At 38.9% G+C, this 16,058-nt stretch overlaps 1 protein-coding gene across 8 annotated transcripts in view; it reads right to left on the bottom strand.

Moving 5' to 3' along the window:
* Nucleotides 1-880: 880 nt before the first annotated feature.
* LOC108697270 (dysferlin) overlaps nt 881-16,058 on the bottom strand; it is a 179,708-nt gene continuing 164,530 nt past the window's right edge. For all 8 annotated transcript variants that reach the window (XM_041586944.1, XM_041586953.1, XM_041586971.1 and 5 more), the window contains 3 exons: nt 9,054-9,163; nt 8,707-8,854; nt 881-3,183 (listed from right to left, as the gene is read on the bottom strand). In XM_041586944.1, coding sequence (XP_041442878.1) covers nt 3,145-3,183; nt 8,707-8,854; nt 9,054-9,163 — 297 coding nt within the window. In that variant the 3' untranslated portion in view covers nt 881-3,144. The remainder of the gene's footprint in view (nt 3,184-8,706; nt 8,855-9,053; nt 9,164-16,058) is intronic.

The raw sequence follows: 16,058 nt of genomic DNA, 5'->3' as shown, positions 1-16,058 counted from the left end.
GAAGAGTATATTGAAGAAAACATAAAATCTGCTTCTATAACATTCTGATACACGTTTCCAGTATCCAAAACACTGAGTAAATGTTAACACTGGGCAGAAGTAATTAACCATTGGATGCGACTTGGAGACCAAATGCTAAAAAATGAATCTGCGAAGACATCGATGTACATTGTAACCAAACAGTGTTTATCGTACTTTCTTTGGCTCTTATGTTTATTAGTATATGGATAACCTGAGCATTGTAAAAACCCCTTAAATTGTATGATGGAGGCCCAATCAAACTGCAGTGCAAGGGAAATTTCAATGTTTACATTCATATACGTCATGAGAATGAGACTAAATCGCTGGTTGGTTCCTCCCAACAGATGGTGCTTGGGGCACATTTACTAAAACTCAAATTAATCAAATTTTTTTATGAAAACAGATCCGACCAAACTCCCTTCCACAATTTTAACTCATTCATCAATAATTTTTCTCGAAAAAATTGAAGAAACAAAACGGCACAACAAAATCAAGCATCAATTCGTATGGTACAATCGCTGCTCCGAAAACTTGATTTTATCGAATTTTCCCTAAAAAAAACTCAACGTTTTTGGATTACTGGAGAGCAGATCATAATGTCAAAAAACAACTTCATAGACATCTGCCATTGACTTCTCCATGAGCGTCAATTCAAATCGTATGATTGATGCTCTTAAAACTCGATTTCATTGAGTTTTCGCTGCAAAAACGTAACTTCTTCGGATTATCAGACGAAAACCCTGGATTTTTCGGATAAGCCAGCACAGATCACGATGTCAAGAAACAACTTCAGGGACATCTGCCATTGACTTCTACATGACCTCAACAGGATTGAGATGGAGTATTTTCAGGATCGGATTTTTAGCAGCTTTGGGGTATAATAAATCTTTAAAAAATTGAGGTTTTTTTATCCATGAAAATTTTTAATTTTCCTTCTAAAATCCTCGAGCAGAAGAAAGTTGAGGTTTAATAAATGGGCCCCTTAGGCTTTTGACAAACTGCTATAACTTTTCTCCCCACTAAAATGAATGGGATGTTGTTGTAGTCAGATTATGGACTGAAAAATAAATACTGCTCCATCTGCATTCATTTTGAGAGAAGACAAATATTCTGATGAGACCTGTTAACAGTTTAGGAACTGTCAACTGGAATTGTTAATAAAAACATGCCATAGTCGTGGGTGGATTCAAAGAGTGACAGATAATGGGGAGACTTCTGCCCCTGAACACCAAAAACACTTACACTCTTTAATGGCTCAATTCCCATAGTACATCTCTACAGTGCTGCTCACTTTACTAACCATACTAGTATTGCTAGTTAACATTTGCCCCCAAGTCAGTAAGCTATACCAACCATCCAGCAACTTTATTGTACTCTTGGAGTTATAATGTACTAACGTTATATTCTAAAGTGCCTACCCCTGGGGTCAGATTCTATACTGCAGGAACATGCACCCCAATACATGGAAATTCTCTGGGTGTTTTAAGTGACTTTTCTTCCAGTGTTTCAAAATTCAATCAAAGCAATATTATACCTAAACTGATTTATTTCCTGATATGTTAGGCCTAACATTATTTATTGCATAGTTTTATGAGACGTAAGGCAATATTTATTATATGTAAGACAGAACTGAAGGCACTCAAAAGGTGGAATAAAACTTTTTGGAAAGATTTAGTCTTTAAGTGGGGCCCCACAGGTCAACAGTTACAGGTAGAAAAACATGGAGACAGTTTTGTTGGTCATCTTGTGGCCCTTCATTTGGTACAACTTTGACCACCAACAAACATCTGAAAGCTACTGGCTAAAAGCATCACTTACATCAATAGACAACATAAAAGCAGGTGTTGATGTGAAGGCATCATCTTAACATTAGGAGGCTAAAGACAAGGTCCATCTGTTTCTGAAGAGCAATTTTGGCTCTTAGCTATTGAATACCTATACTCTAAGAAGACCATATTGGTTTCAAACAACCTCTCAAAGTAGAGAAACAACGTCAGTAAATTAAAGCTATAGTTAGTTACAGTAGGTCAAAGACGAGAGAAGCCTTCACTTTCTAGTTATTGTAAATGGAAATTCTGGGGTGACAGTGGGCTACCAATATACAGTGCTCATCTCTTATGTTTCTTTTTTCACCTGACCACCATGTTAGAAAATAAGGTCAGGGTAATTACATCTATTAATAAAGGGAAAATATGCTTATATGTATCATATCTATCATCTCTGCTCTTCCAAAAATGGCCTTCTAGTATCACTAGTGAGGTCTTCAAAGCCTTGAAAGCAACTGAATAAAAAGTGTGTGAGGTGTCCTTGTCATGTGGATGCTGTGGGTTGTAATAGGACACCATCTAAAGGAGCTCAAGTTGCTAATGGGCAGATCTAGGTAGGTTCTGAAGACTAAAGACAGAAATGAGATTTGATGTGAAGAGTAACATCACACCCAGAGAACTGAGTTAGAGTTGTGATCTCTGCTCATTGACAGGCACTGAATTCTCTAGAAGTGCAGATGATCCTTCACCAATTACCTAGTCTTGATAAACTTGACTGTAAATCCCCCCCCCCCCACACACACACACACACATATATATATAATACTGGATATAGCTTTAAGCAATAAGGCTGATTACAGACCCATCAATCAGAATCATAAAACTATGCAGAATGTACAGAATAATAGATCCCAACAGGAAACAGCCATATTGCTTATTTGGTATAATGGCAGATAATGTAGTACAGGGACTAAGTGCCCTTTAATGAAAGCTGAAGAAACTTTAAAACGTTATTAATGGAATTATACTTCCCCATATTTAATTTTATAGATTTTTTCTAGATATTTAGGTTCTTGATAGCTCACTCTAGAACATATTGAAAAGTAATAGTGCGCAAGTTTTGAAGCAGATCCACTGGTCAGTGATTGCTGCCTCCAGTGCATAGAGGGTATGTAGCGTTACATATAAGGCAAAGTTAATAAAAGACAAAATATATTGTACATGTCCATACAGCAGCTGGGTTTCCATTGCCAAAGTTCTAGAAGCAACGTTTCAAATATTCCACATTGGCGTCTCCATGTTCTTTGGTGCTGAAAGGCAGGAGCTTCATTAACTAGCAGGCTATGGTCATCCCTGATCAACTGAATGGCTTCACCAGTTTCATAGCAGCGTAGTTCTACAAGGAAGGAATAATATATAAATATAAGAACAAATCATCGCAAGTACCATCAGTAAAGGAATGGCTGATGAAAGTAGAAGAGATCCAACAATTTGAGGAATGCAAAGCTTTCACTGAAAAGCACAAAATAGATTATACCATCGAATGGGCTACATGGATACTATTTAAAGGAGAACAGGAATACAAAGAATGTATAAATGAATGCAAAGGTGTGTGTAAGATAAAGAATTTCATGCTACCAGTGTTAAGCTCTTTATACCCCTCCCCATCCCTTACCCCATTCTTGCACTGGTTAGAAGTCAGGTTCATATATTGTAGGAATACAGTAACTCAATGAGTTATATAAAAAAAGCAAAAATGGATGTCTATAATTGATGTCAGAAAATGTTGACTTAAAATGTCTGTAAGCAACTTAAGTGCCTATGATAATTGAACCTTCCAAGTCCATCTAACATCCAAAGACAAAGATTTAGTTAGAGGGTGGGTGACAAAAGGGGCCCTAGGATCAGACAGGTTTAAAGGGATACTGTCATGGGAAAAAAATTTTTCTCAAAATGAATCCGTTAATAGTGCTGCTCCAGCAGAATTCTGCACTGAAATCCATTTCTCAAAAGAGCAAACAGATTTTTATATATTCAATTTTGAAATCTGACATGGGGCTAGACATTTTGTCAATTTCCCAGCTGCCCCCAGTCATGTGACTTGTGCTCTGATAAACTTCAATCACTCTTTACTGCTGTACTGCAAGTTGGAGTGATATCCCCCCTCCCTTTTTCCCCCCCAGCAGCCAAACAAAAGAACAATTGGAAGGTAACAGATAGCAGCTCCCTAACACAAGATAACAGCTGCCTGGTAGATCTAAGAACAACACTCAATAGTAAAAACCCATGTCCCACTGAGACACATTCAGTTACATTGAGAAGGAAAAACAGCAGCCTGCCAGAAAGCATTTCTCTCCTAAAGTGCAGGCACAAGTCACATGACTGGGGGCAGCTGGGAAATTGACAAAATGTCTAGCCCCATGTCAGATTTCAAAATTAAATATAAAAAATCTGTTTGCTCTTTTGAGAAATGGATTTCAGTGCAGAATTCTGCTGAAGTAGCACTATTAACTGATGGGTTTTGAAAAAAACATGTTTTCCGATGACAGGATCCCTTTAAGAATCTTGTCTAGTACAGTACTCCTTCCATGGTTTACCCAAGGGTCCTAATCATATCAGCTCCCATTTGGCTCACCACCTAGGATGGCAGATCAGGTAAAGATCTGGTCTTTTGGCAACTTCACAAAGTGAGTGGCTGTTTAAGTTTAGGGTCAGTTGTAATTTCCAGATCAATTGTTGCTCTGTATAATGAACTCCTCCTTAACTTAAGCCTGAGACACAGTGACCAAAATTCATTAAAGGACGATGCGCCTAACGCTAGCGTGAATTCGCCAGCGTAGTTCAATTTAGTTAATTTGCTGATTCACTAACGGACACTAGCGTAAATTCGCTAGTGTTACTTCGCACCCTTACGCCTGGCGAATTTGCGCAATGGACATAACTACACAAATTCACTGACGTGCGCATTTTTCTGAACAATACCTTTTACGCCAGACTTCCTTCGCCACCTCAGACCAGGCGAAGTGCAATAGAGTAGATAGGGATTGCTTCCAAAAAAGTTAAAAAATTTTGTAAGTCCCAAAAAACGCTGGCGTTTTTTCTTTTTTTATGGGTGATAGGCTGAAAAAGATCGACATTTTTTTTGGGGCTCCCCTCCTTCCCCCCTACATTTCCTAACTCATGGCACCTTAACTATACAGTGGGCACATGTGTAGGGCAAAATAAACATTTTATTTGCTGTTTTGAAGGTTTCCCAGGCTTGTGTAGTGCTGCTACATATACCTCCATTGTAACTTCAATTTGGCGCCATATGCAAATTAACCATCGCTAGCGTAACTTCGATTTGTTTGGTGAATTAACGCTAGCGCAACTTCGCAACCTTACGCTTCCTCTGAGCGCAACTTTGGATTTTAGTGAATTTGTGTAGCGCTGGCGAAAATACGCCTGGCGAAGTGCGGCGAAGCGGATGCCGGCGAATTTGCACAGGTTAGTGAATTTGGGCCAGTGAGGCTAGGAAATAACTCCCCCCTCACTCAGGTAAAAACAAAACCACTATCCACTTATTATTACTTAAACAACATGAATAAATGGGAGAGTAATGCATTGAAAATGAAAATAATAAAACACATATTGAGTACAATCCCTTTCAATAGTAACATTACCCCTTTAAAAACATCAACAGCTAAAGGGTTAAATATCTGAAGCCCCCAGGAAGAAGGGTCTAGTTTAGGACGTCATTGACAGACATGATCCATACTCTGCATACGGCTGAGCTCCAGCAGCAAGAGCCTCTTAATAACCCCATAAATCAAAAGTGCTAATAGGGGCCCCTGCACTGCCGCCATTATGAACTCTCCCGCGCTGCTTAATATTTTAATTAATTGGCCAAATCTGTCTCTCATTGAATAAAGATCGTTCTAGTTATAATGATTTTGTAGGCTTTTCTGTCAATGGACAGTGTAAATTCCCACGCTGTAACTGAATGAAAAACTCTTATAGATTGTATAACTGGGGGGGAATGACTTCTCGCTACACAACTGAAGATCCTTTTGGCATTTACCCAGTTAAAACATTAAATCCTGTTTACTTTGTAAAGCCATGGAAGAGTTAACATAACATTTTTCCAAAAAAATCTAGTCTTTATATGTATACTAGTCTTAGGCTAAAGGCTCCACCTAGTGGGAAAGAGCACAAGTGTCTTTTACAGGTTTCAGACTCCACATTCATGAAAATGTTATTTTCCTAATGTTGCTTATGGGTACAAAATGCATCAGGCATCTGTTCTAAGTCCAAACTGGGTAGCACACCTCTGGAAAGTAAATGGCAAAAGGAACCAGGAGGGATGAAATCATCCCCAATCTTTATGGAACCCATTTACAAGCACGCAAAGCATATACTTGCTAAGGCACGAAATGCGTCAGATGCAGCAAAGTCTAAACTGGCTGGAACTAACCATTTAATGCATAGAGACCTGATGCATTTTGGACCTTAAAGTAATGGTAAATTTAGCCCTCCTGTTTGCTCTGTGTTTCTTGATACCACTTGTCCTCCAAAATTGCATCAGTCAGTTTGGACTTCCCTGTAGAACATAACGGGCGAGTCCAGGGCAGATTGTATCAACACAATTTTGTTCATACAGTGAATCTCAGTCTCCTGGGTTGGAGCCAAATGCTTTCACATCAAGCGGCAGGTTTGGGGCTTTTTGCACTGAGACATTTCCCCTATTGGGTAGGTTTATTTAATGCTCATTAAGGACCTCTGTTGTTAATAATGACCATGTTGTGTATGGAAAGGTCGGACTCAGGGCAGCACTTATTGATTACACTTATTTTCTCGTGTTGATGGTGTAGAGTAGAGCGCCTGGTTTATGTATTTAGCCAAAGCATTAGGTGAACAGCCATATATGAAAAAGGTCTTTTTTTTTTACACCGTTCCCATTTGGTGGTATGGTTTGGTAATTTTTTCCATGTTATATTTAGAAAAGGCAAATGTGCCTTGTTTTAAGTATTGTAAACAAGGGAACTTTCATTCTTTGCCCTGTAGGTGCAATCAGAACAACTCCTGCCTTTGATGCCTTTGCCTTGCAATATTTTCCTCCTCATCTGCTGCTTTTGTACACTAAGTGGAACATGCTGTGTGGCAGCCGGTGCCAAGAGAGAGCCAGGCCGGTGGCAGTAAGGGCATGCTTTCAATTTAAGTACAATGTTATAACACAGTCAGACGGTAATACCTTTTTACTGATGTGGGGCTTCATTTTAGGGAATGGAAGAAATACAGCCAATCTGTTCTTTCTAACTTTCCATATTCTATACAACAACAACTACAGTTGAACGGGGAAAATATCATCCAGTATAAACACCAAGATGTTTGGGGAGGGCTGTAACCATCAATGGCTCTTTGCTCTGCCACGACTGGTGACATTGTGCTAGTTGAAGGTCCTCTACTTTTCATATTCACCCCATAACTTTGGTAGTGTAATACCTAAACAAGCAGTGGAAGATGCAAGACAAGACATCGGCTTATAACAAGCCCTCCTCAAAACTCAGAAGTTCATGGGTGTGACACTGCAATGCTCAAGCCTAAAGTCCCTATTGCACCCATCCAAAGCTGTGTAAGACCTGAGTGGTGGAGCTGGGAAAGTGCTTAGCTGGACAAAGATGCCCCAGGGGCATTTAAGGCAGACATGGGGCAATGGTAGGTTGGGTTAAGTTCTACAGGGGGCCACTGAGAGGCTGGGTGATAAATAATCATTGGTTTTATGATGTACTACAGGAGAATTGTTGGCTTGCATGATACATGACCATGGGAGGCTCCATGATAACCTCCTGGGGGTACTGTCAGGGTGTAATGTATTGCAAGGAGACCTTTAATATATGAGTGGTTAATAAAATATTCCTTTGCAATAAAATACAAGCGTGTTGACATGTTACTACAAATATACCAGTAGAATAAACTGAGGAAATATGACCTCATAAATCCTTAGAATGTATATTACACATTTTCATTAATAAACATCGCCTGCAGTCAAAAAATAAAATCAAATAAATTCGAGAGGCTCACAGCAAAACCTTTGCACTTAAGCTAACACTGGAATGATCTAAGTATAGTAAATTAATATGAAGGGCCTTGCATTACACCTCCTGAGCGCAGTCCAAAATATCCAGTATGCGAGAGTTATTACAGTGGGTGGTACAGGCATCTGGAGAACAGCCCAGATATTGCCACTATGTAATGATATAAACTGGATCCAGCCACCATGGCGTTCAATAAGCCTGGCTGGAGCTTTTGCATTTTCTAGACATGAGTTGAAAATCTGTCCTGCATAGGAATCCAAATCAAGTTTTTGTTTTTAACTAGTGATGGACGAATTTATTCGCCAGGCGCGAATTTGCGCGATTCGCTGCCAGCGAATAAATTCGAGAAACGCCTGCGAAAATTCGCCCGAAAAAACGGGCGCCAGCATCAAAGAAACAAGCGCCGGCGTCAAAAACGGGCGCCGGCGTCAAAAACGAGATGCCGGGCGCAGTTTTGCAAATTTTTTGCCGTTTCGCGCAAAATTCGCGAATTTTCTGGCGAAGCGAAACGGCGCAAATTCAACCATCACTATTTTTAACCTTTTTCTGGAGGGATGAGATGTCCCCTATGATACTAGACTACTAATGTAAGAACCATCTCCCTAAAGATAACCAGGAAGACATTTTAAACATTATTTCGGATCTTTGCCTTTGTTCACTGTAGGAGTTTTCATAGAAACCTCAATAGCGATTAACATTAGTCATTCCCTGCCAAAGGTTGGAACAAGGGGGTGCTATTAGTTTTCAAGGAGCATTCAATAGCCAATACTAATGTCTATTGGATTTAGATTTGATTCCTTCCTTAATATCGAAGAAAAGCAAAAACATTGCTGAGAGTTACTTACTGGGAAAGAATACAGGAAGACTCCAAGGAACAGCAGTAAGATGAATACAATGAAGAAGACGAGAATAAGCCACTTATATCTTCTCCACAGGATGTACTTCAAGGTCTTGTATGGGGATGTGAACCAGAAGAATGAGGTTTCTGGACGCCTGAAATCATATAAAATGTTTTGGATTTTTTTTTCACATGATTCTAGTATACAAAACCACCCTTTCTGTAAAGAGGACATAATGCACACAGGAGAACTCATTGTGGTTCCTCAGAGGTTCACACCTTCTATATCATAATAAAATAAAATAAAGCGTGAGCAATAATATGCTGTGAATAATTGTTTATTTCAGTCCTTACTTTGGGTCTTCAAGTCTTGGGTTCATATTTGGCTCATCCCGACCAATGCCGGCTGGTCTTTCCTCGTGCTCCTGTTCATTTATAATCTCTAAAGTCATTTCCACTTTTCCCTGAAACACACAATGCAATAAATACACGATCAAAGATGAGGTCACAAAACAATGACTTTTGGTGTGTGGTTCTCACGATTTTCGAACCATTTTTGAAACTGCCGTCTATATCAACCCAGAAGTTGATTTGAAGGTGAAATTCCTCTCAGCAAAGTTCATTGGGTATTGCATTTCGTGCATTACAAACCATTTGAAAGCACCTTTCAGATGTGGAGTGGGAGAAAGAGGAATTGGGTTTGAAATGTTATTCCTATATAGAAGGTACAGACTAAAAACCTTTATTTGGAACACAGGTCAACAGAAGAATTTCAAGGCTTATGGTGAATTTTACAGGGATACCATATCCAGTTAAGGGCAATGGCACAGTGTTTTGACCATTTCTGTGGGTCAGGGAGAACTTCATTTGCCTTTGCCACATGCTCTTCTTGCCACTTATGACAAGACATGGTACTGTCTGTGGATATCGCTTGGGAATAGAATGTTGACACAAGTTCCTAAGAGATTCCTAAATTTAGGGTCAGGGCACACGCACAGATTCGGAGGGAGATTAGTCACCCGGTGACAAATTTCCTCTTGTTCGGGGCGACTAATCTCCCCAAACTGCCTCCTGCTGGCTAGAATATAAATCGCTGGCGGGATGCCACTTGGAGTGCTTAGTTTTCCAAAGTCGCCCGAAGTTTCCTCGTGAGTGCCATCCCACCGGCGATTTTCATTCTAGCCAGCGGGAAAGCAGGAGAGGCAGTTCGGGGAGATTAGTCACCCGGAAGAAGAGGAGATTTGTTGCCGGGTGACTAATCTCCCTGAATTGCAGCGTGTGTCTCTATACTTAAAGGAAAACTATACCCCCCAAACAATCTAGGTCTCTATAAAAAGATATTGCATAAAACAGCTCATATGTAAAACCCTGCTTCATGTAAATAAACCATTTTTCATAATAATATACTTTCATACCTCCCAACTGTCCCTTTTTCGGAGGGACAGTCCCTCTTTTGCCAGCTAAACCCGCAGTCCCTCATTTGTACTGGAAAGTCCCTCTTTTCTCTGCACTGAACAGCCAGAAAAAGAAACAAAGTTTCTCACTTAATTGGCTTTTAGCAGAGAGTCCAGAACAGCTAGCAGGTGCAAATAAGATACTTTGTAACAATTTTGAGACACAAAAACACAGTTTTTTTTCATAACCTGCCAAATTTTGTAAAACAAACATGGTAATTAGGGGGTGTGGCCACAGAAAGGGTGTGGTCAAAAAATTGCTGCGCTACGTGTGGAAAAAATTTTTTTGTCCCTCTTTTTACTTCCAAAATGTTGGGAGGTATGTACTTTTCTAGTAGTATGTGCGATTGGGTAATCATAAATAGAAAATTGCCATTTTAAAAAATAAGGGCCGCCCCCTGGGATCGTAGGATTCACTGTACTCACAAACATACCAACAAACCATACTTGTTAGGTCACATGAGCCAATTAACAGACAGAGTTGTGTCTTTTGCTTCAACACTTCTTCCTGTTACAGTTAGAGCTGCAGTATTTCTGGTCAGGTGATCTCTTCCTGTTACAGTTAGAGCTGCAGTATTTCTGGTCAGGTGATCTCTTCCTGTTACAGTCAGAGCTGCAGTATTTCTGGTCAGGTGATCTCTTCCTGTTACAGTTAGAGCTGCAGTATTTCTGGTCAGGTGATCTCTTCCTGTTACAGTTAGAGCTGCAGTATTTCTGGTCAGGTCAGGTGATCTCTTCCTGTTACAGTCAGAGCTGCAGTATTTCTGGTCAGGTGATCTCTTCCTGTTACAGTTAGAGCTGCAGTATTTCTGGTCAGGTGATCTCTTCCTGTTACAGTTAGAGCTGCAGTATTTCTGGTCAGGTGATCTCTTCCTGTTACAGTTAGAGCTGAAGTATTTCTGGTCAGGTGATTTCTGAGGCAGCACAGAGACCATCACGAAATGGTGGCTCAAGGCAAGAGATGTAAAAGGGCAATATTTACTTAAATATATATTCCAGTTTGGTAAGATTCTTTAATATGCCACTTAATATAATATGAACTATCTGTTGCTTATGTGTTCATTTTGGGGGTATAGTTTTCCTTTAAGAATTCATCAAATACCCTGTATGACTTTATCCATGTAATGGTATACCCATTCCCTGATAATTGTATAAATATTCTGGTCATGCCGTTAAACCTATCCTGTTCGCATTTCATCAAACAAAGACCCTACAAAGATAAAAATAGCAATGTGTATTAATCTTTATTCCAAACACCAAGAGCATATGAGCCCCAAATAAACCCCAAAAGATAAGCCTTATCTGTGTCCCAAAAGGAATGTTATAAAAACATAATAAGAAATTTGTAATGGCAACAAATTACCCAGTTGAATGTTTCCTTCCATCCAAAAGACCCTTTTCCAGGGTCATCTCAGACTGTATTATTAATAAACCCAATCACAGATCAACTGGGGGACTTCTAATATCTTCTGCTGTACAGAAGGGCGTCTGTTATTCCTGCATGTTGATGTAGAACACAAGGCGCCCTGTCTGTATCACAACAATCCAAAAATTCCCATTACAGCCATCAGTATTACCAGGCACTTCACTTCCAATCAGCCCAGACCTCGCAGCCTGGAACACGGACTATCTGTACCTCTTCCAACATATTGTATGACTCATATTTCTGATTGGAATCAAAAAAATATTTGGGTATATTAACTGGCTTTCCAAGAGATTTCTGCCTTCTGTCACAATATTGTTTTTTTATGCTATGAAACAAGTATAAAAAAAAACTGCCAATATCTCCTGATTAAATGGAAACTGCGAGCGTTAATGATGCCAAAAACAGTTTTCATTGCGGGTCCTGTGCCCAGCGGAGCCTGTTTTTAGATAAAATACAGTGTTTGAATTTTTTTTTTTTTAAAAAAAAAGTTTGCTGGCGCCAAAACTCAGGTTTGGTCTTCGTTAGTTCTCAGAGGATGCTCAAGATTAAACGTCTGGGGTTTCTGTGTTTATATGGGTCTGAAATTCTAGCAATATGAATACAGGCTAAATATGTACACAACTGAAAATAAATGTTACTGTTAGATAAGGTGACCCAAAATTTGAAAAATCGAAGTTCAAAAAAGAAAAATGTCACACTACATCTAATAAAAGTACAGGTATGGGATCTGTTATGTGCAATCTCCCATATACAGTTTTCCTGTAATAGTAAAACAGTAGCTTGTACTTGATCCCAACTAAGATATAATTAATCCTTATTGGAAGCAAAACCAGACTATTGGCTTTATTTAATGGTTACATGATTTTATAGTAGACTAAAGGCAGGGGTCCCCAACCTTTTTCACCCATAAGCCGTACAGATCCAATTTACAGAAAGTTTCCTTTTCCGGAAAGCCCCAGGTCCCAAACTTTCTGGATAACAGGTCCCATACCTGTAATTAGATCATTGCAACAGTAATAATCATATAAGTAGTAAAATAACTTTTCACTTTGTGTATTGAAATCTCCTAATCCAGATTCCTTCATGAAAGATTTGGCCGAAAACTCTGGATTTGGTTTGGCCAGACACTTGGATGAATCCGAATCCTTCTGAAAAGGGCTGAATCAGGACTGAATCCTAAACTGAATCCTGGATTCAGTGCATCTATATTATATATATATATATATATATATATATATATATATATATATATATATATATATTTAAATCCCTTGTTTGTGTGATGAAAAGCCATGTGATATTAAGGATTTGGACTCTGTTTGGCCACGTGATTATATGGATTTCGATATACAGTATTTATACTAGGGATGCACCGAATTAGGATTTGGTTCGGGATTTTAGCAGGATTCGGATTCCGCCGAATCCTTGCGCCTGGCTGAACGTATCCAAATTCTAATTTGCATATGTAAATTAGCAGCAGGTAGGGAAATTACATGACTTCCCTTCACAAAAGAATAATTTTTTCCAGTTTTTCCTTTCCGATTTGGTATTCGGCCAATCTTTCACTAAGGATTTGGGTATTTGGCCGAATACCAAATAGTGGATTCAGTGCATCCCTAATTTATTCAGGTATGGGATCTATTATCCAAAATGCTCGTGACCCGTGTTTTTCTCCATAATTTGAATCTTCATGCCTTAAATCTACTAGAAAATCATATAAACATTAAATAAACCCAATAGGCTGGTTTTGCTTCCAATAAGGATTAATTATATCTTAGTTGGGATCAAGTACAAGCTACTGTTTTATTATTACACAGAAAAAGGAAAACATTTTTAAAAACCTGGATTATTTGGATAGAATGGAGTCTATGGGAGCCAGCCTTTCTTTAATGCAGAACTTTCTGGATAATTGGGGTTGATCTGTTTGGCTTCAGAACTTCCCAACTGTCCTACAAATTCATGGCAACCAATTAAAAAGAAATAGTCAAAACATTTAACCAAATAGAAATACTTATTCAAAACAGTCTGTTGCTCCCTTTGGGGTGAATGTAATAACGGTCACTAACGCGTAAATAATTTGTTTGCAATGCGATTAAATGTTCTTCTAGGTACTTCTCTACTTATTTACAATACATTTATTCCTAAAATAAGGCACATCAACATTATAAGGAGAACGTCGATTGTTCCTCTTCATAGTTCAATTAGCATTCCCTATACAGAAACATTTATTAAAACTCAAATTTTTCTTATTATTTAAAAAATAAAAATTCGACCTAACTCACAACCACGACGTGGCTTAATTTACTAGAAAATTTGAACAGAAATTGTACATGCAACAAAATCATGGGACAATTCGAATCTTGCAACTTTTTGATATTGTCGCCGAAGCCAGCATCAAAATGTCCGAAACCATGCGAAGATCATGATGGCAAGAAGCATCTTTCAATTGTAAAAGGAACATCTGTCATTGGCTTCTACATAACTGGAGTATTTTCAGATTCTGATTTTTTTGCAGCTTTGAAGTATAAAAATCTCTAAAAATTCTAGGTTTTTTTTCCTCTAAAAATTAATATTATTCCCCTTAAAACCTCGACCAGAAACATTTGAAGTTTAATAAACAGGCCCCTTATTAAAGGGTCGATGAGGCTGAAATGTAACGTTTGCCAACGCCAATATGGTTGGGTTGTTTACAGTAGGAAATCATGTTAGGTTGAGGAAACGTTAATAAACTATTTTTATGTCAAAAACTATAATGAAACCTATTTGTGAAAAACAGTATTAAGTTTCCACTACAGTTTGGGTGCATGTTGATATTAATAGCAGTTTATATTACTAGTTCAATTGATATATTGAGATTACTGGAATACAATAAATAAACATATAACCTGCAAAATTCTATTAATAGTGAAAAGACCAACCAAAGGATTAATGATGAACAATTCTTATCTGTCATGACCCTATAGGATGTGTTCTTCCCGTATAGGTGTAGCACTGGCCATTTAACTAGATTAGCGCAGTTCCACATGTCAATGTGTTTCCTATTGGTTCCAGGCGCTCGGCACTTAGCACAATAGCACAGAGCTCTGAAGTGCCGGCCAAGGAATCAAACTGTCCCTGGAATTCATTTTCAAACCTCCGCAATTAGAAAATATGGCAACGGAAAAAGATGAACATGAAAAAGAAATAAGGGGGGTAAAAAGAAAAGTACAGGAAGAATAAAACATGCAGTGTTATAATAAATGTGTGAAAGGGAAATATAACAAGAAAACCCATTGTTAATCGTTCTGTTGCTAAAGGGGATCTGTAACATCTACAATATGGGTCCCACATGCTCTCCCGGAGCTGAACTGCATGGGTTGCTCAAAAGCCGCCGAGTTGCTTTGTTAGGTTTCAACACTCAGATCTTCCCGGCAGGTGGCTTTTTTATGTGCCGAATGCAGTTGAAAGCCATTAGTGGAACACTCAAGTGACAAAAGCTTTCTACCACAGACAGTGGGACAAGAGCAAAAGGTTAGCCAACCAAGTATGCAAGCCCAATGAAAGGATGTCACAGCCTATTCCACAGATTTTTCTCATGGGTCAGTTGTGACTTTGGTACTCTGGAGAATGTTTGACCCTAGTTTGCCTCTGGCCATTTTGTGTTCTCTGGTTACTAGCAAAGCAAGGTGATGATTGACTGATTGTAAGGCCATATTTCTGTTTCATTTGAGACTTCTTAGACCGTTGCCCCCAACCTTTAGACCTGTGAGCCACAGTAGAGAGCAACACACGCATTACAAATGTTGCTGGGTGGTGCCAAATAAAGGCTGTGATTGGCCATTAGGTAGACCCTATATGGACTGGAAGCCTACGGGAGGCTCTGATTGGCAGTACACCTGTTTTTTTAACCAAAACTTGCCTCCAAACCAGGAATTAAAAAATAAATACCTGCTTTGAAGCCACTGGGAGCAACATTCAAGCCACTGGTTGGGGATCACAGTAGTCTAGACACAAGAATAAGGCATGGGATATTATGGATACAGGCCCATCTTGCTTCATCTGATGTCTCCATTCTTTAACTGCAGTCAATGCAGTACAGTGGTTGGCTCAGTTTTACTTTCTAATAGTGCAGATATAGGGCTCAGATCTCGAAGAAAAATGTGGCCTATTTCAACCACACTGCACAACCAGCAATTTATAGAAGCTTGGATATGAATAAACCATATAATAGTTTAATGTCTGCTCAAAATGTTCATTGCATGTATATGTATATTTGCTTTCATACTCTGGTGTTACCATAAATCTTGCCTCCAACTCTGTGGACTACTAGATGATGCTGTGCAACAGATATCCAAAGCATACCTACCAACTGGCACAACACTTTTGCCTTTCTTTTCAAAATATAAATCTTTGCACCTCTTTATACCCTCAAGTCCCAGATCCAAGCAGTAAAATATTCTAGGAATCTTTTTCTATGTCCTTCTCACTACCACTTGCATT

This window comes from Xenopus laevis, chromosome 1L (genome assembly GCF_017654675.1).
Source record: "Xenopus laevis strain J_2021 chromosome 1L, Xenopus_laevis_v10.1, whole genome shotgun sequence".
NCBI lineage: Eukaryota > Metazoa > Chordata > Amphibia > Anura > Pipidae > Xenopus > Xenopus laevis.
The sequence above is the reverse complement of the archived record's forward strand: the minus strand, read 5'-3'. Positions and strand labels throughout refer to the sequence as shown.